The sequence below is a fragment of the Rhinoraja longicauda genome, chromosome 1, assembly GCF_053455715.1.
Source record: "Rhinoraja longicauda isolate Sanriku21f chromosome 1, sRhiLon1.1, whole genome shotgun sequence".
In the NCBI taxonomy this organism is placed as follows: domain Eukaryota; kingdom Metazoa; phylum Chordata; class Chondrichthyes; order Rajiformes; family Arhynchobatidae; genus Rhinoraja; species Rhinoraja longicauda.
Window position 1 is genome coordinate 98101847 of NC_135953.1, and position 26111 is coordinate 98127957.

Below are 26111 nucleotides of genomic sequence, written 5' to 3' on the forward strand. Positions count from 1 at the left end.
GATCAGGCCCTGGAGATTTGTCTACCTTCATACACGACAGTATCTTCAGTACTTCGACGACAACACTGACTGCTCTCATTACACTTCCATTGACTGCCCCAAGTTCTTCCGTCCTACTGTCGTTCTCCTCGGTAAATACAGAGGAGAAATACTAATTGTGGACCTTGCCCATCTCCTATGGCTCCGCACAGAGGTGACCACTTTGATTCCTGAGAGGTCCCACTCTCTCTCAAGTTACCCTTTCCCCCCTTATGTATTTATAAAATCTTTTGGGATTGTCCTTAATGCTACCCGCCAGAGCTATCTCCTGGCCCCATTTTGCCCTTTTGATCTCCTTTTTCAGTTTACTCCTTAGTTCCCGAAACTCCTCCAGGGATGCACTTGATCCCAGCTGCCTATACCTGTCCCAAGCATCCTTCCTGTTTTTGATCAACGCCTCAATTTCCCTCGTCAGCCAAGCTACCTTACGTTTGCCTGCTTTGCCCTTCACTCTAACGGGGACGTACATATCCTGAACTTTCGTCAGCACACTTTTAAAAACATCCCACTTGGCCGAAGTTCCTTTCCCCTCAAATAACCTGCTCCAGTCAACTTGAGCGAGACCTTCTCTCATACCCTCAAAGTTGGCCTTACCCCAGTTAAGCATTTTAACATGTGGACCCTCTCCGTCCCTATCCATAGCTATCTTAAACCTAATCAAACTGTGGTCACTGGTCCCAAAAGGCTCCTCCACACACACTTCATTAACTTGCCCTTCCCAGTTTCCCAATACCAGATCCAGCGTTGTCCTCTCACGTGTGGGCCTCTACGTACTGCTTAAGAAATCTCTCCTGAACACTTGTGAGGAATTGCACCCCATCTAAACCCTTCACACTATGATTTCCCAGTCTATATTGGGAAAGTTAAAATCACTGACTACAACAACCTTATTTGACCTGCAGCTGTCTTCAATCTCCCGGCACATTTGTTCTTCTAATTCCCGTTGACTATTCGGGGGTCTGTAGTAAACCCCCAAAAAGGTGACCATCCCTTTTTTGTTCCTCAACTTCACCCTAATAGCCTCACTAGACGAACCATCCATAATATCACCTCTGATCACAGCCGTGACATCCTCCTTAACCCACAATGCAACCTCCCCCTCCTCTTTTTTCCCTCACCCCTGTCTCTCCTGAAGCTCCTGCATCCCAGAACATTGAGCTGCCAGTCCTGCCCCTCCCTTAACCAGGTTTCAGTCATGGCTACAACGTCCCTGTCGCTCATACCTATCCATGCCCTAAGCTCATCTGCTTTACCCTTCCTCCTGCATTCTCCCCATAACCTTTGACACCCTTACCGATCAAGAACCTGTCAATTTCCACTTGAAAAAGAACCAATGACTTGGCCTCCATAACCGTCTGTGGCAAAGGATTCCGCAGATTTACCACTCTCTGACTGGAGAAATTCCTCCTCTTCTCCCTTCTAAAGGTACGACTCAATGGGCTGAAGGACCTGTTTCCATGCTATATCTCCCAATCAATTCAACACCGTGATCTGTTTCACTGTACTTGTGACGATAATCTTAAAGAGCGAAGTACCTTCTCCAATCTCTGTGAAACTTTCCGCATCGTATTTAACGAAACAGTATCTCTCTTTAAGAGTCTTTAACATGAGTATCTCACAAGTGGCCCAGTATCTAATTATAAATGGTTATTCCCAGGGACCCCAAATCAATATTTCTGCCCACAGACGATCGCATTGCTATCTGTGGGAATTTGGCGTGCACAGAATTCTGACATTGACCACGGATACACACTTTAAAAGTCGTTCATTCACTGGGAGTGCATTGGAATGATCTGAAAGGGATGCCGTAGGTGCTACAGAAATGCAAGTCTTTCTTTCCATGACTCACCGACACATCACCTGTCACTCATCCTTACCATTTAAAAAATAACATGTTTCTCAAAATCCCTGCTGGCTTTACTTTACTTTAGAGATACAGCGTGGAAACAGGCCCTTCAGCCCACTGAGTCCGCACCGACTAGCATTACCCTACACTGGCGACAATTTACAATTTTACAGACGCCAATTAACCTACAAACCTGTAGGTTTGTACACCAAAACTGGATCTAGTATAAGATTATTAAGGGGTTGGACACGTTAGAAGCAGGAAACATGTTCCCAATGTTGGGTGAGTCCAGAACCAGGGGCCACAGTTTAAGAATAAGGGGTAGGCCATTTAGAACGGAGATGAGGAAAAACTTTTTCAGTCAGAGAGTTGTGAATCTGTGGAATTCCCTGCCTCAGAAGGCAGTGGAGGCCAATTCTCTGAATGCATTCAAGAGAGAGCTAGATAGAGCTCTTAAGGATAGCGGAGTCAGGCGGTATGGGGAGAAAGCAGGAACAGGGTACTGATTGATAATGATCAGCCATGATCACATTGAATGGCGGCGCTGGCTCGAAGGGACGAATGGCCTCCTCCTGCATCTATTGTGTGGCTGCGCCTAACGGCTGCGGCTCGCTGGCAGTCTGTCTGTATTTTTTCCTTTTTTTTGTTTGTGTGTCGGTGTTGGGTTGGTTTTTGTTTCTGTTTTTGGCTGTGTATGTGTGGGGTGGGGGGGTGGGGTGGGGCGGGGGGTGGTGGGGTGGGGGAAACCTTTCTTTTATTAGGTCTCTTCTCCGGGGCGCAGCTTGGCCGCGGGGCCTTCCATCGCCCGGCGTGGCTCGGCCGCTGGACTTAGCATCGCCGGCTCGGCTCGGCCGCGGGACCTAACAGTGCCCGGCGCGGCTCGCCCGCGGGGCCTTCCATCGCCCGGTACGGCCGCGGGACTTAGCAGCACCTGGTGCGGCTCGGCCGCGGGGCCTTCCATCGCCCGGCGCGGCTCGGCCGTTGGACTTAACATCGCCGGCGCGGCTCGGCCACGGGATGTTTCAGTGCCCGGTGTGGCTCGGCCGCGGGGGCTGTGCGTGTCGGTCGCCTCGTTAGGGGTCGAGCTGCCTGTCCGTGGGCGTGGGGGGAAGAGAGTGGAAGTTTTGTTGCCTTCCATCACAGTGAGGGGGTGTTTAGACTCACTGTGATGGATGTTTGTCTTGGGGTCGTGTGTCCTGTGTACTTTTTTTTTTTTTTTTGTGTTTTGTGACTGCTGTAATTTCGTTCGGTATTTGTACCCAATGACAATAAAGTTCTGTACTATTGTCTATTGTCTAAAACCTTTATGCCGTACTCCAAAACCTTCATGTCCTGGGAGTGCTGGAGGAAACCAGAGCATCCGCAGAAAGCCCACACGGTCGCAGGGAGAACGTACAAACTCCGTACGGACAGTGCCCTAAGTCAGGATCAAACCCTGGTCTCTGGCACTGTAAAGCAGCAACTCTACCTATGAGCCACGCGACGTGGATGTGGTAAGGATGTTTCCTCTAGTGGGAGAGTCTAGAACATGGAATTCATTACCACAGACAGGTGTGCAGGCCAAGTCATTGGGTATTTTTAAGGTGGGCATTGACAGAATCTTGCATAGTAAAGGTGTCAAGGGTTGTGGGGGGAGGTCAGGAGAATGGGGTTGAGAGGGAAAGATGGATCAGCCATGATTGAATGGCAGAGGAGACTCAATGGACCGAATGGGCTAATTCTGTCCCTATGTCTTGTGATCCCATTAGCTGTAGATGAAAGGATTAGTTGGACGAGTTGGCCAAACGGCCTCTTCCTGGGCTAAATGACGCTATGACGCTAAATGCCTGCAACTTGCAAGGATGTACAGCCCCGGGTCTCTTTGTTCTTATGTACAAACACAGACACCCTGATTGTGAATGTCAGACTATTTCCTCCTTTGTGCAGATTGAGCTGAGCACAGTACCAGGGCCCGCTGGGAGTGAGCTCGGCGATTGACATTACAAGGTCACCTGAAAGAGAGGTACCTAAAATAAAGCCGATACCCTCCAGTGGAAGGAGGGCTGACAGCAGGGATTGGATTTCAAACGTTCTGAAAGTCAATTTGACCCTGGGGAGCGATCGTCTGCAGCTCGTCAAGCCCTTGATAGAGTGAGAGACACAGCTCTCTCAGCTTTTCAATCCGTCCCATTTCATTTGGAATCATACAGTGTGGAAAAATGCCCTTCGGCCTAACTTGCCCTCACCGACCAACATCGTCCCATCTACATCAGTCCCACCTTCCAGCATTTGGCCCATATCCCTCTAAATCTGTCCGATCCATGCTCCTATCTAATTGTTTCTTAAATGTTGGGATAGTCCTAGCCTCAACTAACTCCTCTGGCAGCTCGTTCCATACACCCACCACCCTTTGCATGGAAATTTTCCCCCATAGATTTCTATTAATTCTTTTCACCTTCACCTTAAACCAATGTCCTCTGGTTTTCGATTCCCCTACTCTGGGCAAGAGACTGTGCATTTACCTGACCTGTTCCTCTCATGATTTTATACACCTCTATAAGATCACCCACTCATCCTCCTGCGCTCCAGTGAATAGAGTCCCAGTCTGCTCAACCTCTCCCTATAGTTCAGACCCTCGAGTCCTGACAACATCCTCGTAAATCTTTTCTGTACCCTTTCCAACTTGACAACATCTTTCCTATAACATGGAGACCAGAACTGAATATAATACTCTATAAATGCGGCCTCACCAATGTCTTATGTAACTGCAACATGATCTCCCAACTTCTATATGCAATACTCTGACGGATATATCATAGGCCAATATGCCGAAAGCCTTTTCACCACCCTATCCACCTGTGATGTCACCTTCCAGGCACCTTTAATCCACAACACATTCCCAAGACACAGGGGAGAAAGTTGTGGGATGGGGGTGGTGAGGAGCATCGATGTGGAAGAGGCAAGTCTTGATAATGGTGACTGTAAAACAACACAATTCAGTCTACTGTAGAGATACATCCTGGAAACAGGCCGTTCCACCCACTGAGCCCACACCGACCATCGGTCACCCATTCACACTTGTTCTATGTTATCCCACTTTTTCATCCACTCCCTACATACTAGGGGACAATTTACAGAGGCTGATTCAAACCCACACATCTTTAGAATGTGGGAGGAAACCACGCGGTCACAGGGAGAACAAATAGTCCCAGGTTCAATCCTGACCTCAGGTGCTGTCTGTGTGGAGTTTGTACATTCTCCCTGTGACTGTGTGACAATAGACAATAGACAATAGGTGCAGGAGGAGGCCATTCGGCCCTTTGAGCCAGCACCGCCATTCAATGTGATCATGGCTGATCATTCTCAATCAGTACCCCGTTCCTGCCTTCTCCCCATAACCCCTGACTCCGCTATCCTTAAGAGCTCTACCTAGCTCTCTCTTGAATGCATTCAGAGAATTGGCCTCCACTGCCTTCTGAGGCAGAGAATTCCACAGATTCACAACTCCCTGACTGAAAAAGTTTTTCCTCATCTCCGTTCTAAATGGTCTACCCCTTATTCTTAAACTGTAGCCCGTTGTTCTGGACTCCCCCAACATTGGGAACATGTTTCCTGCCTCTAACGTGTCCAACCCCTTAATAATCTTATATGTTTCGATAAGATCCCCCTCATCCTTCTAAATTCCAGTGTATACAAGCCTAGTCGCTCCAGTCTTTCAACATATGACAGTCCCGCCATTCCGGGAATTAACCTAGTAAACCTACGCTGAACACCCTCAATAGCAAGAATATCCTTCCTCAAATTTGGAGACCAAAACTGCACACAGTACTCCAGGTGCGGTCTCACTAGGGCCCTGTATAACTGCAGGGTTTCCTATGGGTGCTCTGGTTTCCCAAAGAGCCCATTCCTGTGTGGTACTGATCCATCTGGACATTTAGAGGTGAGCAGTAAATGCCAGCCTAACCTGCAAAACTAACATCATGTGAGTGAATGCATTTAAAACAATTTAATATAATAATGTACTTCCTTGTGACTTTGAAGCAAGCCATGGTTTTGGTCACCATGTTATTGGAAAGACGTTGTCAAGCTGGAAAGGGTGCTGAGAGGATTTACTCGAAGGCCGGAGCTATAGGGAGAGGTTGAACAGTCCGGGACTCTAGTCCTTGGAGCGCAGGAGGATGAGGGGTGATCTTATAGAGGTGTACAAAACCATGAGGGGTATAGACGGGTAAATGCACACTCTTTTGCCCAGAGTTGTATCCACTTGTGATACCACTTTCAGGGAACTATGAACGTCCACTCCTTGATCCCTCTGCTCTACAACACTCCCCAGGGCTCTGCATTCGCTGTGAAGGTCCTGCCCTGGTTTGACTTCCCAAAATACATGGCTGATCTATCTTTCTCTCTCAACTCCATTCACCTGCCTTCTCCCCATAACCCCTGACATCCGTACTAATCACGTTAGTTCTATGTTATCCCATTTTCCCATCCAAGCCCTACACATTTGCAGATAGTCCTTGTAACTGTATGGTTTACTTTAAACATACAGCGTGGTAACAGGTCCCTTGGCGCACCGAGTCCGGCGATGCCATACACTATTTCTAACTTATTAACTAGGGACAATTCACAGAGGCCAATTAACGTGCAAACCTGCTCAAATTTGTGATGTGGGAGGAAACCGGAGCACACGGAGGGAACCCAGGCGGTCACAGGGAGAACGTGCAAGCTCCACACAGTCAGCACCCGCGGTCAGGATGGAACCCGGGTCTCTGGTGCTGTGAGGCATTGTCGTGGGGTATGGAGCAGAATGCTTACGGCGTAACCCAACCTTGGCGTCAGTGAGCAGGTTATTGATGAGTGCAGGTCAAAAGAAGACACAAGGACCTCTTGCCATTGTCTGGAACGTTCACAGTGTGATAATGCTTGACTTCTCTGCTGACTGAGAGTAGACTGTGTGAACAAGATGTACCTGGATAATGTTCTCCATTGTTGGGTAGATGCCAGTCACTGTACTGGAACAGCTCTGTGAGAGGCACAGCTAGCTTTGCAGCGCAGGTCTACCGTGCGACAGCCATAACGTTTGCTGGTCTTGTACCCTCCGTGAACGCAAGACGATAAGAGCATAGCAGTAGGGGCAGCATGGTGGCGCAGCGGTAGAGCTGCTGCCTCACAGCGCCGGAGACCCGTGTTCGATCCTGACTATGGGTGCTGTCTGTTGGAGGTTGTACGTTCTCCCTGTGACGCCGTGGGTTTTCTACGAGTGCTCCGGTTTCGTCCCACATCCAAAAGACGTGCAGGTTTGTAGGTTAATTGGCTTCTGTAAATTGTCCCTAGTGTGCTGGACAAAACTAGAGTATGTCGTGATCGTTGGTCAGCGTGGACTCAGTGGGCCAAAGGGCCTGGTTGTATGCTGTATCTCTAAACTAAACTAAACTTGCTCTAAACTAAACTAAATAATAGATCATAGGAACAGGCCACAAACTGCTGGAGTATTCAGCAGGTCAGACAACATTTCGGGGGACCATGGATAGGCATTTTTGGTTGGGTTGAAAAAGGTTGCATTTCATGGTTGAATTTAGCAATTCATTTGCCTGGAACACACTGCCAGGGGTGGTGGTGGAGGCAGATACAATAGTGGAATTTAAGAGGCACATGGATATGCAGAAAATGGAGTGATAATGATCACATGCATGTAGAGGAGATTAGTCTACCTTGGCATCATGTTTGGCACAAACATTGACTAAATTAATCTAAACTAAACCTGGGTTTAATCCTGACTACAGGTGCTTTCTGTACAGTATTTGTATGATATCTGACCATGTGAGTTTTCTCCGGGTGCTCTGGATTCCTCCCACATTCCAAAGTCGTACAGGTTTGTAGGTTAATTAGCTTTGGTAAAAATTGTAAATTGTCCCTAGTGTGTAGGGTTGTGCTAGCGTACTGGGATCGCTGGTCGGCGTGGACTCAGTGGGTCGAAAGGCCTGTTTACGCACTTTATCTCTGAACTAAAAACTAAAACTCACCCAGAATGTTCTCGTGCCTCATGAGCACGGTCTGATAGATCTCCGTCTCCCTGAACCAGCTGGCCTCCTCCATGGTGAAGAAGACTTTCACGGCAACCTTCTCACCACGCCACCTCCCCATCCACACCTCACCATAACGGCCCTTCCCAATCTGCTTCACCATCTGTATCTGCTTAGCAATCGTCCTTTGTACCTGGTGAAAGGGAGAGCAAACAGCAGCAACTTCAGCACAGCCCAAAACAAACTACTCACGCATGTTTATGCACACGCCTGTGTGTGTGTGTGCGTGTGTGTGTGTGTGTTTGTGTATCTGTGTGTGTTTCCGTATTTGTGTATCTGTGCGCATATCTGTGTGTGTGTTTGCATATGTGTGCCTGTGTGTGTGTTTGTATATGTGTGCCTGTGTGCGTGTGTGTGTGTCTGTGCGATGGGGGAAGCATGTGTTTATACGTGCATGTACATGTGTCAGTGTGCGTTGAGACCATATATGTTCATTTATGTGCATGCATTTGTGTATTTGCCTGCACATGTGTGCATCTGTGTAGATCACTGTGTGTATATGTGTGTGTGTGTGTGTGTGTGTATGGAGGAGCATGTGTTTATATTTGTGTGCATGCGTGTAAAATTCTATGTGCACCTTGCCTCTGTGTAGATCGCTATTATGCATGTGTGTGCATGTGCATTTGTGTGTACACACATATGTATGTTTAACACAAACAAGTGGAGGAGACATTGCTAAACATTAGCAAGAGATGGAACTCTGATGTCGACTGGTTTTGTCAGCAGTCACCAGCTGGGGACCAGAGCAGTGGGACTGAGGATGAGGCTGAGATCAGATGAGCTAAGATCCTCCACACTGGTGAGCAGGCAGGGCAGGCAGGATAGGCAGGCCAGGCTCCTTCTGCTCCTATTTCCAACGCTGCTGCTCCCAAGAACATCCGACACACAACCAGGCCATTCTGGCCTGCTCTGCCATTCGGGAAGGGCATGGCATATCTTTCACCTCTGCTCCACCTTCCTGCACTAATCCCACAGCACTTTATTTATTTATTAACCACCAACAGTCACAAAGAACTGCAGATAATGGAATCTGGCGGAGAATCTGGGGGAGAATCTGGGGTAGACCATTTAGAACGGAGATGAGGAAAAAGCTCAACAGGAGCGGCAGGATCTGCAGGAGGAATGGACAGGCATCATTCTTTGAATGTTGTGGTGATCTTACAGAGGTGTATGAGAGGAATAGTTTGGGTAGACGCACAGAGTGTCTTGCCCAGAGTACGGGAATTGAGAACCAGTTTTAAGGTGAGGGGAGAAAGATTTAATAGGAACCTGAGGGGTAACTTTTCAAACAAAGGGTAGTGAGTGCAGGGAACGAGCTACCGGAGGTAGTTGAGGCAGGGACTATCGCAAAGTTTAAGAAACATTTAGACAGGTTAATGGATACTTGCTGAGGAGACTCGGGTCCTTTGGAGTGCAGGGGGCACTCCTAAGGACCTTCTACAACACTGTGGTTGCATCAGCCATTTTCTATGGAGTGGTCTGCTGGAGCAGCAGCATCTCAGCAGCGGAGGGGAAGAGACTTAACAAGCTGATCAGGAAGGTCATCTCTGTCCTGGGTTGCCCCCTCGACTCAGTGCAGGCGGTGGGAGAGAGGAGGATGATGGCAAAGATAACATCGCTGCTGGACAACGACTCCCACCCCATGCAGGACACTGTCACTGCACTGAGTAGCTCCTTCAGTGACAGACTCCTTCACCCCAAGTATGTGAAGGAGAGATATCGGAGGTCTTTCCTTCCCGCTGCTGTGAGACTGCACAACCAGCACTGCTCCCAGCAGACCAGTCAACAGACCAGTAAACAGTAACAGTAAAAACAAACACAGTAAATGATGACAATTATCCTTATCTTTATTTTTATTTATAATGAATGTCTCTTGCTATCCACTTTGCTGCTGTAATACTGCAAATTTCCCCGGTGTGGGACAAATAAAGGAATATATTATTATTATTATTATAGGGTAGTTGTCGAGGCATATGGGCCAAACACAGGCAGGTGGGACTAGTATAGATGGGACATGTTGGTCGGTGTGGGAAAGTTGGGCCGAAGGGCCTGATTCCACACTGTATGACTGTGACTCTAGTTACAGAGAAAGTGCAGGCAAGAAAAGAGCAAGACCACAATGAGGTGCCCACAGGAACTCATTTCAGTTTCAATGGGACGTGCGCAGTACAAGTCGCTTACCAGCAGAGGGAGGCCGGAACCACTGCCCGAGCTCTGTGACTGTTCAATGAGGTCCTTGAGGGATTCACCGGCAGGAATGAAAGTCTCATCCTGCTCAATGCCCATGTTGTACCGCGGCCTGTCCTCCTGCCTCTTATATCTGCACACAGAAGAGAGCAGCATTAAAACAACGAGTCCATGTCCATCAGCACATTTCTTTTAGCAATGCCACTCGGATTTTGGAGTGCAGGATGAAACCTGGGCACCCGGGGAAAACCCACACGCTCACAGGGAGAACGTACAAATTACGTTCAGACAGCGCCCGTAGTCAGGATTGAACCCTGGTCTCTGGTGCTGTACGGCAGCAACTCTACCGCTGCGCCAGTTTAGTTTAGTTTATTATTGTCACGTGTATTTTTTTGTTGCGTGCTGTTCAGTCAGCGGAAAGACTATACGTGATGACTGTAATCTCGATACATGGTTACAATCAAGCTGTCCAGTGTACAGATACAGGATAAAGGCAATGATGTTTAGTGGAACGTGGCATCATGTTCAGCACACACGTGGTGGGCTGCAGAGCCTGTTGCTGTGTGTACTCTTCTGTGTTTCACGAGAAGGCCCTGGCCACTGACATACAATGCTGGAGTAACTCAGCGGGACAGGCAGCATCACTGGGTGACGTTTCAGGTCGAGACCCTTCTTCAGACTGATCCCCGGAACTTGATGAGGTGGGGGTGGAGGGGAACAAAAGTGAGGCTTCTGCTGAGGGCACACCGTACCGTATTGGAGAGGGGGAGGTCGGGGTGGGGGCATGGTGAAGGTCCTGGCCAGCCGCATCCCCAATCAATGAGGAACCCACCTGGGGAGAGGAGGGGAGAGCGGAGAGGACAGGGAAGCCCACCGAGCCCAACCCCTGAAGACCGGGAATCGGAGAGGAGGATGGAGGGAGACAGCGACGGACAAGGGGCTGGTGAGATGAACCAAGGGTCTTACATTCTGTGCCTTCAAGGTCGGCTGCGGGAGGCGCCCCCTGGTGGCCGGGCAAGGAGAGGGACGACGGTTCACAGGACGAACAGAATGGAGGCGACGGCTGCAATGGGCCTCTGTGGCCAACTGCAGCTGGGAGTGTAAGATGGCGCCAGAACCTGAGGGCTGTTCTGTATATTCTGTACTAACCGGGGGATTGTGCTTATGCATGGTGATCGTCTTGCTGAGCTGTAGGCAAAAGCAATTTTCACTGTACGTAGCTTGGCAAGGCCAGCAGCATAATCAAGAACATGTCGCATCCTGGCCACTCCCTCTTCTCCCCTCTCCCATCAGGCAAAAGGTATAGAAGTGTGAAAATGCACACCCACCTCCAGATTCAGGGACGGTTTCTTCCCAGCTGTTATCAGACAACTGAATCATCCTACCACAACCAGAGAGCAGTGCTGAAGTACTATCTACCTCTTTGATAACCTCGGACTATTTTTGATCGGACTTTGCTGTCTTTACCTTACACTAAACGTTATTCCCTTATCATGTATCGATACACTGTAAATGGATCGATTGTAATCATGCATTGTCTTTCCGCTGACTGGATAGCACATGGTAAGGGCTTTTCACTGTACCTCGGTACTCGTGACACTAAACTAAACTGAACTGAATTGAAAAAAACCCGATTGAACCATGTTGTCGGGACAGTCAGCGACTGCCACCAGCTAGGGACTCACCTGAAGTAGCAGAAGGTGATGAGAAGGACCAGGATGATACAGCAGACCGTGACAGAGATGAGCAGGGCCATGTGATGAGTACTTCCGTCCACATAATCTGCAGGAAGGCACAGAATCACAAGGAGGTTACCCCAACCACACAAACAAACCAGCTACCGAGTCATGACCGATGGTCATCAAAGCAGACTTCTCCCTCCCGTGTTCTCCAGAGATGCCGCCTGACCTGCTGAGTTACTCCAGCACTTGTGTTTTTCCCTTAACAGCATTGATGTACAGAGGGATCTTGGGGTCTAAGTCCTGAAAATGACAACACAAGTGGATCGAGTGGTAAAGATGGCATATGGTATGCCTGCCTTCATTAGCTGAGGCATTGAGCCAGGAGAGTCGGGAAGTCACGATGCAGCTTTATACGACTTTGGTCGGGCAGCATTTGGAGTATTGTGTGCAGTTCTGGTCGCCCCGTTACGCAAAGGGTGTGGAAACATTGGAGAGGGTGCAGAGGAGGATGACTGGAATGACAAAAATAAAGACACAAAGTACTGGAGTAACTCAGCAGGTCAGGAAGCATCTCTGGAGGACATGGATAGATGACGTTTTAGATCGGGGCCCTTCTTCAAACTGATTGTGGTAGTGGGGAAGAAAGCTTGGAAAGAGGTGGGGACGGGACAATGCCCGGCAACACTACGCGGATACAGGGGATACAGGGGGGTTTGATTGGCTGATGGCTGGACAGAGGCTGGAGTGAGACGGGTGAGGAATGGGGATAAGAGGGTATTGGATAATGAGAGAAGGACCCAGTGGGTCAGGCACAGCAGTACAGCTACTGCCTTACAGAGCCAGAGACCCCCGTTCGATCCTAACTATGGAGTTTGTACGTTCTTCCCGTGACCTGCGTGCCTTTTCTCCGAGATCCTCAGTTTCCTCCAACACTCCAAAGAAGTACAGGGTTTGTGGGTTCATTGGCTTGCGATAAATGTAAATTGCCCCTAGTGTGTGTGTAGGATAGTGTATGTGTACAGGGATCGCTGGTCAACACGGACTCGGTGGGCCGAAGGGCCTGTTTCCGCGCTGTATCTCTAAATGGAACTCAACTATGTGGACAACATACGCTGATGGCAAAGGCAAAATGCTGAATAAAGTGAGAGGGATTGAATCTGACACCCATTGATCTCCGGCGATATCACGCTATTAGATTTCTGATTCATGATAGCACAGAAAAAGAAAAGACAAGGGCCATCCCTGAGGGAGTATTCTCTTACCACCAGACAGGTCTGCTGGAAGTGACATGCGGTACATTGCTCGGCAAGACAACAGCGAGACAATTCGTAATCTCCTCAAATCTGTGTTTGCCTGAGCACCAGGAGATGGATCAAGACCTAATCACGGGGCTCAGGTTCCGGGGGAAAATCTTCATGTCTAATCATTTACAAGAGAGGAGAGAAAGGAAAAACAAAAGGTCTCTCCGTCCTGTAGCACAAGACGAATGGTGTGAATGGTCTCAGCTCCACTGAAGCATTAGCTGAAACTGAGACCTGACTCCAGGGAACCCTTTCCCACTCCAGTGCATGACTGCAATGTCTTACACCATTTATCAACAGTTTAACATTTAAACCCAGCATTTTATTTCCTTCTGAAATGTGTGGTTTGTAACAGCTTAAAGTGTCAGGGACTATCAATTTGAAACATGTTGGACATTGTTTAGTTTTGGAGATACAGCGCGGAAACAGGCCCTTCGTCCCACTGAGTCCGCAATGACCAGCGATCTCCCCGTACACTAGCACTATCCTGCACATTAGGGACAATTTACAATTTTGCCAGTATTTTGTGCGCTAAAGACAGTGGCCAGAGCTATGATATAACAACACAGAGAGTCTTTATAGTTTAGTTTAGTTGAGTTTAGAGATACAGTGCAGAACCAGGCCCTTCAAAGTGCTGGAGTAACTCAGCGGGTCAGGCAGCATCTGTGGAGAAAAGGAATAGGTGACGTTTTGGGTCGAGACCCATCTTCAGGTTGAGAGTCATGGGAGAGAGAAACGAGAGATGTAAAAAGGTATATAGAACAAAATGAATGAAAGATATGCAAAAGGTCAAATCAAAGCAAGCAACGATGATCAAGGAAAGGTGGAGCCCACAATGATCCATTGTTGGCTGTGGGGAAGGTGATAACGAGTGATGCAAACAGTGAACGACTTCTAGCTAATACCCTCCAATCCAGGCTGTATTCTGGTGAACCTTGTCTGCGCTCTCTCCAAAGCATCCACATCCTTTCTGTGATGGGGTGACTAACATTAACTGGCTCAATGCTAGACAAGGAATTAATTGCATCTCATTTCAGCTTTACCCGAGATGGCCCAGCCGCTCTGTGATAGTATTTTTTCTACTATTGCACATGGTAATTTTTTTTCTTTCCCTGCATTCCCAGCTAGGCAATGGTTTGTAAAGTTTAGTTAAGTTTAGTTCATTGTCACCTGTCCCGAAGTACAGTGAAAAGCTTTTGTTCCGTGCTAACCAGTCAGCAGAAAGATGATTACAATCGGGCCATCTGCAGTGTACAGATACAGGATAAAGGCATAAAGAGAGGCCCAGATGTTTGGATTGTATAACATAAACTGATTTTAACCTAAAACATCTCAGCCCAAGACCACAAGAAATTGCAGAGAGATATGGAGGTGGCCCAGTCCATCACACAGACCAGCCTCCCTGCCATTGACTACGTCTACACTTCATCTTGCCACCTCTAACCCACCGCAGACATCAGACTGTCTCTGGAACTGTTGGGCTGCAATGCTGAGCACTATATTCTGCACTCTGTATCTTCCCCTTTGCTCTACCCATTGTGCTTGAGTTTGACGATTGTATTTACGTACAGTATTATCTGATCTGATTGGACAGCATGCAGAACAAAGCTTGTCACTGTACCTCTGTACACGTGACAATGATAAACCTAAACCTCCTAATCCTAAACCGAAGCACACTCGCAAAGGGACAAGCAGTCTTTTCCCTGGATTATTTGCGTGTACATATATAAACCCCATGTACTATACGATACAATAGAACTTTATTTAACCCAGGAGGGAAATTGATCTGCCAACAGTCATAAAAACACAAAATACATGAAACATGAAATTAAAGTGACGAGTGGAAAGGATTGGGGATGTGCAAAGATTGAAAGATTGGAGCGGGTGTGGGGGGTAGTCAGTTTACCCCACACCAGAAGGGGGAGGAGTTGTACAGTTCTACATGTGTATGACATGTTAACATAATTGTACATGAGCTAGGCGCATGTGAATGCAATAGAATAATTAGCACATGATCTGAAGAAGTCCATGTCTCTCAGAGTTTTATTACCACTTTGCAACACACCATAATCCTTCAATTAACACAACTTCAAATACGACTTATCGAGTTTTGAAGTCTCCATGTGGTATGTCTTTTCAAGGAATTCCGAAGTACACTACTTTTCGCTTGGGCAGCTTACAGCCCACCGGTATGAAGTTTGATTTCTCTAACTTCAAGTAACCCTTGCATCCCCTCTCTCTCCATCCCTACCCCACGCTAGTCGTCGTACTGGTTTCACTGTCGTCCTGCTTAGTTTCACTGTTTTTATCCACTCGTTATCACCTTCTCCACAGCCAACAATGAACCATTGTGGGCTCCACCTTTCCTTGATCATCGTTGCTGGCTTTGATTTGTCCTTTTGCGTACCTTTAATTCATTTGTTCTTTGTACCTTTTCATATCTCTAGTTTCCCTCTCCACTGACTCACAGTCTGAAGAAGGGTCTCGACCCGAAAGGTCTTCGATTCCTTTTCTCCAGAGATGCTGCAGACCCGCTGAGTTACTCCAGCATTTTTTGACTAGCCAAGACATTGATGGGCCGAATGGGCCTAATTCTGCTCCAATCACTGGTGACATGACCTTATGTCTTTTGATCCTGTACAACAGTGAAAGCTCACAGATTCTTAACATCCCATCATGGGTGAATTAATGTCTTTGCAATTCTTTGCAGCATCCGACTATCCAGCTGACTTCCGTCAATACCTGCTTGCATGGTCAAAGTGAACGGTGGAAAGCCAGAACAATAGGGAATATTCCTTGGACCTCGATATTGCATAGTCAACAATCTTCTCCTGTGCCTTCTCCAATGGATTCAAGTGTACAGGCATCACATCGCACATGCTCCCAGCACACGGTTACACCAAAATTAACTGCTGGACAAGATTCTGGCTTCAAGTGATTTTCAAAGTTACTCCTTCTGTCCCATTTTATTTTAGCTTAGCATGGAAACAGGTCCCAGAGAGTCCTCGCTGACCATCGATCAACCGTTCACACCAGTTCCACGTTATCCCACTTTCTCATCCTTCATATTAGGGGCAATTTTACAGAGGCCAATGAAGTCCATACATCTTTGGGATATGGGAGTCCATGCTGACCACCAACAACCTACACAAATATCCTACATCAATCCCAGTTTTTATTCTCCGCACACTTCCATCAACTCCCCTCGTGTTACACCACTCATCTGCACACTGGCCGCAATTTACAGAGAGCCAATTAACCTACAAACCCTGCATGACCTTGGGATGTGGGAGGAAACCAGAGAACCCAGAGGAAACCAACGCGGTCACAGGGAGAATGTGCAAACTCCACACAGACAGCGCCCGTAGTGAGGATCGAACAAACCCGGGTCTCTGACGCCATGAGGCTGTAGCTGCACCACTGTGCAGTTTATTGTCTCAGATTCACCGTTGCCAATTGCTCGACACATGGTCATTTTCCAGTCCCATTCTTCCATTTCATACCAAACCACGCATATCGGTAGTCTGACTGGCCCATTCTCTTGGGTCTCAACATAAATGAACTGCCTGCTACCTCAGAGAGTTGGAAATTTATGCTAAGCGCACAGGGCAGTCTGCCTCACAGCGCCAGAGACCCAGGTGTGATCCTGACTATGGGTGCTGTCTGTACAGAGTTTGTACTTTCTCCCCGTGACTGCGTGGGGTTTCTCTAGGTGCTCCAGTTTCCTTCCACATTCCAAAGACACGTGGGTTTGTAGGTTAATTGGCTTCTGTAAATAGTCCCCAGTGTGTAGGATAGTGCTACTGCACAGGCGATCGCTGGTCGGCACGGACTCTGTGGGCTGAAGGGTCTGTTTCGACATTGTATCTCTAAACTAAACTACCTAAGTGGTTTGGTGTCAATGGTTTGACCTCAACCTTCTCTAGTGTACACCATAATAACCTTGGAGGCTAATATGCCATTCAATAAAATGATGGTCGATCTAATCTTGGCCTCAATCCCAATTTTCCTCTCTCCCTTAACTTGTTAACATTCCAAAAATCTATCTCCGGGGTGGAGAATTCCAAAGAATCACAACGCTCCAAGGAAAGAAAATCACCTCATCTCCTTCTAATACTGAGAGGGGAGAGATTTAAGAGGGACTTTGGGAAACCTTTTTGCCCCAAAGTCCCCTCGAGGTACAAAGGCTGAAGGTGGCTGGGCGAGGAGAGTGACGACGGTTCACTGGACTATCCAGACGGTGGCGATGGCTGGAGGCCCTGCAGCAGCCTGGGGCTCGCCTGGATCGGACACCGCTCGGACCGGACGACACGTTGAAAGAGGTGCTAAAACCTGGCAACTCTTGCACGCGGTCACAGTGGACTATTTCTGTACACTTTGTACTAATCAGGGACGGTGCTTAGTTATGGTAATACTTTACAGAACTGTAGGCAAAAAATATAATTTCACTGTACGTCTGTAAGTATATGTATGTGACAATAAAGAACCATTGAACCATTTTACATTCAGAGGGTAGTCAATATCTGGAATGTGCTGCCAGGGGAAGCTGTAGAAGTGGATATAATCATGACTCTTAAAAGACAATTGGGCAGATATAAATAGGAAGGGCTTAGAAAGCTATGGGCCAAATAATTGATTGTATTTATCTGTAGTATTATCTGATTTGATTTGGATAACATGTAATACAAATCTTTCCACTGTACCTCGGTACATGTGACATTCAAAATGAAAATGTAAAGACAAATGGGATTTGCCTAGTATGCCAACTTGGTTGGCATGGACAAGGTGGGCCGAAAGGTCTGTTTCCCTGCTGTGTAGCTCTAGGAGTCTACGACCATGAGTCCTTGGCTTGGATAGAGTGGATGTGGAGAGGATGTTTCCAACAGTGGGAGAGTCTAGGACCAAAGGCCACAGCCTCAGAATAAAAGGACATACCTTTAGAAAGGAGATGAGGAGGAATTTCTTTAGTCAGGGGGTGATGAATCTGTGGAATTCATTGCCACAGACAGCGGTGGAGGCTCAGTCATTGGGTATTTTTAAAGTGGAGCTTGATAGTTTCTTGATTAGTTAGGGGATCAAGGGTTTATTAGGAGAAGGCAGGATATTGGGGTTGAAGGGGAAAGATAAACCAGCCATGATTGAATGGCAAAATAGACTTGATGGGCCGAATGGCCCAATTCTGCTCCAATGACTCCCCCATGGAGTGAAACATTCTGATTGAGAATGATCAGCCATGATCACATTGAATGGTGGTGCTGGCTCGAAGGGCCGAATGGCCTACTCCTGCACCTATTATCTATTGTCTATTCTCCCAGCATCCTTCACCAAGCCTCACTGGAATCTTATGAGCAGCTCATGTTATTCTTAACGTTATTGAGTACAGGCTCAACCTGTGTAATCTTTCCTCATGAGGCAACTCCGATACAGTGGGGAATCCGAGTTTATTCTGGTAATAAATGATATCATAACTAACCTTCCATCAGCAATTAAAACACAAGCTTGCACAAACAGCTTTCCTATGCAACAAGAACTTGGAAACTGTGGCCCTCTTAGGGGTTTTATGACATACATTTTCCAAGCATGGTAGGATTGCTCCATCTACTGCAAAAAAGCACCTCATTGAAAATAAGCAAAACACAAAGTGCTGGAAGAACTCAGCGGGTCAGGCTCTATCTGTGGTGTCAATGGGCACACGATGTTTCGGGTCGAGATTAATTTCTCAATCAATGTCAGTAAAAAACTAAATAGCTAGTCATTAGCACTTTGGTAATTATGGGTTGCGCTATGCACATTGATTGTCATACAGTCATACAGCACAGAAACAGGCATCTCAGTTCAACTTGTCCATGCCAATCAATTTGCCTATCTACACTAGTCTCACCTGCGTTTGGCCCATATCCTCCACACTTTTCCTCTCCATGTACCTGTCCATATGCCTTTTAAAAGTTGTAATACTACCTGCCTCAATTACCCCTCTGGCAGCTTGTTCCTTATACCCACCACCCTCTCGGTGAAAACGTTGCCTCTCAGGTTCCTATTAAATCTTTCCCCCTCTTGCCTTATACCTCGCTATGTCCTCTGGTTCTTGACGGTTGTATTTCACACATTACAGCAATGCATAAGAAGGATTTCACTGGCTTTAAAGCCAAGAGGCTTTGGGAAGCTCTAAAAGGAATGTGAATGGTTCCACTTAAATGCATACATTTCCTTACAATTTGTTGCTGATGAGCAATCAATGCAAGGTTTTGAAAAGAATGCAACTTTGATTGAGAAAGTCATTTGTCTTGCACTGATAGTAAATGACCTCTGATTGTTGCATTTAAAATATTTATGTTAGCGTCACTAATCTCTGCTGACTGTCTACAGGGTGACGTGGAGTGATATTCAACCTTGCCATTTCATTGACCTAGTTTCCTCATTTATTCCAGCTCAATGGGAGGTGGGTGGTTTAGGAGAAAGTTTCCAAATAACAACTATTGTTAGAAACAAGAACCTGCAGATGCTGGTTTACAGAAAAGGACAGTGCTGGAGCAACTCAGCTCAGATTTAATAGGAATTTGAGGGACAACTTTCTTTATACAAAGGGCATTAGGCACATGTAACCGAGGTACAATGGTACGGGTACAGGATGAAGAGAATAACATTAGGCTGCCGAAGGAGGTAGTTGAGGCAGATACTATCAGCTGTTATCATGCCACTGAAGCATCCTCTCAACAACTATCGAGCAGTCCTGACCTACTATCTACCTCATTGGAGACCATCAGACTATCTTTGATCGGACTTTACTGGATTTTATCTTGCACTAAACGTTATTCTCTTCATCCTGTACCTGTACACTGTGGACGACTCGATTGTAATCATGTATGATCTTTCCGCTGACTGGTTAGCAAGCAATAACATCTTTTCATTGTACCTCGGTGACATGTGACAGGTACATGGATAGGACAGATTTAGAAGGATATGGGCCAAAAGCAGACAGTGTAGATGGGGCATGTTGGCCGGTGTGGGCAAGTTGGGTCGAAGGGCCTGTTTCCACAGTATATGATTCTACAAATGCTGCAGTCATAGAGTCATACAGAGCGGAAACAGGCCCAGAGGGCATAGTTCTATGGTGGGAGGAGCAAAGCTTAAAGTAGATGTCCGAATGTATTTTACAGACCGTGGTGGGTGCCTGGAATGCGCTGCCAAGGGTGGTGGTGGAGGTAGATACAATACTAGCTTTTAAAGCACTTTTAGATAGGCACATGTATATGCAGGGAATGGAAGGCTATGGATCACTTGCAGGCAGAGGGGACTAGTTTAGCTTGGCACCATGTTCGGCATGGACACTGTGGACCGAAGGGCCAATTCCTGTGCTGTACTGTTCTATATTGGCATGTTGGCCTTTATGACAAGGGGAATTGAGTATAGGAGCAAAGAGGTCCTTCTGCAGTTGTACAGGGCCCTAGTGAGACCGCACCTGGAGTACTGTGTGCAGTTTTGGTCTCCAAATTTGAGGAAGGACATTCTTGCTATTGAGGGTGTACAGCGTAGGTTCACTAGGTTAATTCCTGGAATGGCGGGACTGTCATATGTTGAAAGACTGGACCGACTAGGCTTGTATACACTGGAATTTAGAAGGATGAGAGGGGATCTTATTGAAACATATAAGATTATTAAGTGATTGGACACGTTAGAGGCAGGAAACATATTCCCAATGTTGGGGGAGTCCAGAACCAGGGGCCACAGTTTAAGAATAAGGGGTAGACCATTTAGAACAGAGATGAGGAAAAACTTCAGTCAGAGAGTTGTAAATCTGTGGAATTCTCTGCCTCAGAAGGCAGTGGAGGCCAATTCTCTGGATGCTTTTAAGAGAGCTAGATAGAGCTCTTAATGTATGGGGAGAAGGCAGGAACGGGGTACTGATTGTGAATGATCAGCCATGATCACATTGAATGGCGGTGCTGGCTCAAAGGGCCGAATGGCCTCCTCCTGCACCTATTGTCTATTGTCTACGTCCATATTCATCTAACCCTTTCCTATCCATGAACCAGTCAATTGCAATTTAAATATTGTTACTGCACCTGTCTCAAACTACATCCTCTGGCAGCTCGTTCCATCCACCCACTACCCTTGGTGTGAAAAGGTTGCCTTTCAGGTTCTTATTAAATCTTGTCCTTCTCACCTTAAACCTATGACTTCTGGTTCTTGATTCCCCTACCCTAGCCCCACCCTAAGTAAAAGATTCTGTGCATTCATAGTCATAGAGTCATACAAGATGGAAACAGGCCCTTTCCCTTTTTCTTCCTCACCCCCCCCCCCCCCCCCCCCCCCCCCCGCTTGGCGTGGATGCAATTGTCCCATGGTCTTCCATCCTCCCAATACCCCTGTTCCTTTCCCCTTGTAGTGGATGTGCTCATAAGACATGGAAGAATTAGGCCATTCGGCCCTTCAAGTCTACTCCGCCATTCAATAATGGCTGATCTATCTTTCCCTCTCAACCCCATTCTCCTGCTTTCTCCCCATAACCTAAGACACCTTTACTAATCAAAAAAACTGTCAATCTTCGTTTTTAAAATTCCTATTGACATCCTCCACAGCCATTTGTGGCAATAAATTCCACAGATTCACCACCCTCTGGCTGAAGAAATTCCTCCTCATCGTCATTCTAAAGATACATCCTATTCTGAGGCTGTGCCCTCTGGTCCTAGACTCTCCCACTAGTGCAAACATCCTCTTCACATCGAGCCATCTCATAAACCTCCCCTGGACCATTTTCAATTGCAGTGCATCCCTCCTCAGATATGGGGCCCAAAACCTGACTAATATAAGCATTGAACTTCTTGACTCCTTTTGCAACTAACCTCATTGGGCAAATGGAAAGTATTCCATCACCAAGATAGCCTAAAAAAACTGGAGTAACTCATCGGGTCAGGCAGCATCTCTGGAGAAAAGGAATAGGTGACTTTTCGGGTCGAGACCCTTCTTCAGACTGAGAGGAGGTCAGGGGAGAGGGAACTGAGAGATATGAAAAGGTACAGAACAAATTAATGAAAGATATGCAAAAAGACTGATCAAAGCCAGCAACGTTGATCAAGGAAAGGTGGAGCCCACAATGGTCCATTGTTGGTTTAAAGAAAAAAATACTTGAAGTTAGAGAAATCAATATTCAGGCCGCTCGGTTATAAGCAGCCCAACGAAATATGAGATGCTGTTCCTCAAATTTGCGTTTGGCCTTACTCTGACAATATTTAGTTTAGTTTAGTTTAGTTTACAGATACAGTGTGGAAACAGGCCCTTCGGCCATCCAAGTCCGCACCGACCAGTGATCCCCGCTCATTAACATTACAACTACATACACTAGGGACAATTTACATTTATACTGAGCCAATTAACCTACGCGGTCATGGGAAGAACGTACAAACTCCATACAGATAACACCCATGGTTGGGATTGACCCCGCGTCTCTGGCGCTGAAAGCACTGTAAGGCAGCAACTCTGCCGCTGCGCCACCGTGCAGCCCTGTTGGCAATGGGGAAGGTGATAATGAGTAATGCAAACAGGGAACCTCAGCAGGACGACAGCGAAACTAGTACGACGACTAGAGTGGGGGAGCGCTGGAGAGAGAGGGAATGCAGGGGTTACTTGAAGTTAGAAAAATCAAATTCATACCGCTGGGTTGTAAGTGGCCCCAGCAAAATATGAGGTGCTGTTCCTCCAATTTGTATTGCAAGTTGTTCCTTGGGAGATCAGTAGTGTCAAAGTATCTTTCCCTCCCCCAACCTTGGAATACTTGAGATATTATTCGTCCCATGAAAAGATTGCTTAACTTTAAAAGTCCTTTGATTTCTCTAAGCACACGGCTCTGATTTGGGATTTTAATTAAATATGACAGTCAGCTTAAATGGCCATGACAGACCAATGATAATCAGGCGGGAGAGGTGCTTTGAAACAACTTCAGAATAATTTTGAAACGGTCTCAACGTTCAAACAAAATCAAAGGCGATGAGAAACTAATTGGAATCGTTACAGGTAATCCTTCACAACTCTCCACGGCAAACAGTTGTACACATTTGCACAGCCCTGGTCTCCAACCTCCCTCTGGAATATCATCACACCAGCTGTTCACCACAGAATCTCCTTTGATGTGAACATCAATGAGTTCAATTTGTCGAGTGCTATTATGCAAAGTCTGCATGTTGTACCAGTTAGTCGGTGCAATCAGACAATGTGGACCAGACGAAACTCACGGAGATGAACCAAAGACTACTGAAGACTAACCTTTTCCCCCCCTCTTTCCCCCACCCCCCTCCCACTCCCACTTTTCATCCCATTTCCCCCAGCCCCTTTTTGGCCCCCTATCCCCCTCCCCCTCCCCCCTTTCTCCTCCCCATCCCCTTTCTCCCTATTCGCCCCTTTCCCACCTTCCCCCTCTTCCTCTCATTCCTCCTTTCCCACCTTCCCTTTCCGGATCCACCCTTTCCCTCCATCTTTTTCCTCCATTCTCTTCTCCCTTTTCCTCCTTCCTCCCCTTCTGCTCTCCCAATCCCCCCTTCTCCCTCCTCTCCCCATTTTGCTCCACTGTTCCTGTCCTTTCCCTCCCCCCCTCTCTCCTCCCCCTATCCACCCTTTCCCATCCCTTTCCCCCCTCCTGATCGAGAATGATCCCTTTCCCCCCCTCCTGATCGAGAATGGTGGTGCTGGCTCGAAGGGCCGAATGGCCTCCTCCTGCACCTATTGTCTATTGTCCCCATTTCCCTCCCCACCCTTTGCACCACATGGAATTTCCCCCCTTGTACTGACCTTCCACCCCATTAGCCGTCGCATGCAGCATATAATCCTCCAACACTGTCGCCACCTCCAACGGGATCCCACTACTGGCCACATCAACCCAGCTCCACCCCTTTCTGCTTTCTGCAGAGACCGTTCCCTCCGCAACTCTCTGGTCAGCTTGTCCCTTCCCACCCAAATCACCCCCTCCCCAGGTACTTTCCCCAGCAACCGCAGGAGATGCAATACCTGTCCCTTTACCTCTCCCCTCGACTCCATCCAAGGACCCAAACAGTCTTTTCAGGTGAGGCAGAGGTTCACCTGCACTTCCTCCAATCTCATCTACTGTATCCGCTGTTCCAGGTGTCAACTTCTGTACATCAGTGAGACCAAGCGCAGGCTCGGCGATCGTTTCGCTGAACACTTTCGCTCAGTCCGTCTTAACCTACTCGATCTCCCGGTGGCTCAGCACTTTAACTCCCCCTCCCATTCCCAATCTGACCTTTCTGTCCTGGGCCTCCTCCATTGTCAGAGTGAGGCCCATCGCAAATTGGAGAAACAGCACCTCATATTTCGCTTGGGTAGCTTACACCCCAACGGTATGAACATTGACTTCTCTAACTTCAAATAGCCCTTGCTTTCCCTCTCTCTCCACCTCCCCCCCTTCCAGTTCTCTCACCAATCTTACTGTCTCCAACTACATTCTATCTCTGTCCCGCCCACTTCCCTGACATCAGTCTGAAGAAGGGCGAGGAGTAGGGTATATTTATTCGGTTAAAGGCAAATTGTTCATTCACTACCTGTTTGTGATTCCAGAAGAAATTTTGTTGTTTGCTGCTAAATAGGTCTATTTTTATTGCAGAGTTCAAACTCCTAAGGGTGTGAGCGAACTTGGGAAAGAATCAATTAATTTGTTTTTCATTGGCAAATTATGGGCGGATCACAGTTCCTCGGTGCCCGTCTGAACTGCTGACCCATTCCTTCTCTCTAGAGATGCTGCCTGTTCTGCTGAGTTACTCCAGCATATTGTGTCTATGAACTGCTGGCTGTTTCTGTTTTATATTTGTGTGAACGCTGGAATTTCGTCACGGGAGCAGGCCATTCAGCCCATTGAACATGGTGCGATGTGCAGCGAAACATGGCTGACCTGTGACCTAACTTCATAGGGAGGCACAGTGGTGCAGCGGTAGAGTTGCTGCCTTAACAGCGCCAGAGACCCGGGTATGATCCTGACTACGGTGCTGTCTGTACGGAGTTTGTACGTTCTCCCTTTGACCACGTGGGTTTTCTCCGGGTGCTCCAGTTTCCTCCCACACTCCAAAGACATGGAGGTTTGTACATTAATTGGCTTCTGCAAAATTGTAAATTGTCCCTGGTGTGTAGGATAGTGCTAGTGTATTGGGTTGATCGCTGGGCGGCACGGACTCTGTGGGCCGAAGGGTTTGTTTCTGTGCTGTATCTTTAAATTCTAAGGACATTGGTATAAGGAAGGAGGGGGGAGATTTAATAGGAATTTGAGGAACAATTCTTACACACATATGGGGGGGGGGGGGGTATATGTAACAAGCTACCAGATGAGGTAGTTGAGGCTGGTAATAAACAACATTTAAAAGACATTTGGTCAGGTACATGGACAGGAAAGATTTAGAGCGATATGGGCCAAATGCAGGCAGGTGGGACTAGTGCAGATGGGACATCTTGGTCGGCATGGGTATGTGGGCTGAAGGGCCTGTTTCCGTGCTGTATGACTCTATGACTCAAACACCCAAACTTCACTGCACCTTTAAGAAAAATCTTTCAATCACAAACTTTAAAATTAGCAACTTCAATTTGAGTACATGGACAGGATAGTAACCTCGCACTGGATTGGAGGGCAAGATAGGAAACCATAAACTGAGACACAAACAGTGAAGAGTTTGTGGGATAAACTGCAAGCTATTTGGCTTTTGTAGGCCAATCCAGTTAGTCTCAGTTGCTTCAGCACATTATCCTTAATCTCGATCAATTCATTCCTCTTGTTCCAGTCTGGGCAGTAATATTTAATGAATACAGTTCACATACTGTGAGATGACACCATAAGACCATAAGACATAAGAGCAGAATTAGGCCATTGGGCCGATTGAGTTTACATCGGCTTTCGTTCATGGGTGATCTATGTTTCCCTCTCAACCCCATTCTCCTGCCTGCTCTCTGTAACCTTTGACACTCTTACTAATCAACAACCTATCAATCTCCACTTTTAAAA

General features: G+C 47.2%; 1 protein-coding gene across 2 annotated transcripts in view; it reads right to left on the reverse strand.

The window, feature by feature from the left end:
* LOC144595595 (bone morphogenetic protein receptor type-1B) overlaps window positions 1–26111 on the reverse strand; it is a 369976-nt gene that overhangs the window by 9151 nt on the left and 334714 nt on the right. The window contains exons 8-10 of one of the 2 annotated variants that reach the window (XM_078403165.1): window positions 11820–11916; window positions 10129–10267; window positions 7888–8080 (exon numbers count right to left, since the gene is read on the reverse strand). In XM_078403165.1, coding sequence (XP_078259291.1) covers window positions 7888–8080; window positions 10129–10267; window positions 11820–11916 — 429 coding nt within the window. The remainder of the gene's footprint in view (window positions 1–7887; window positions 8081–10128; window positions 10268–11819; window positions 11917–26111) is intronic. The other variant, XM_078403174.1, reaches the window with a different exon arrangement.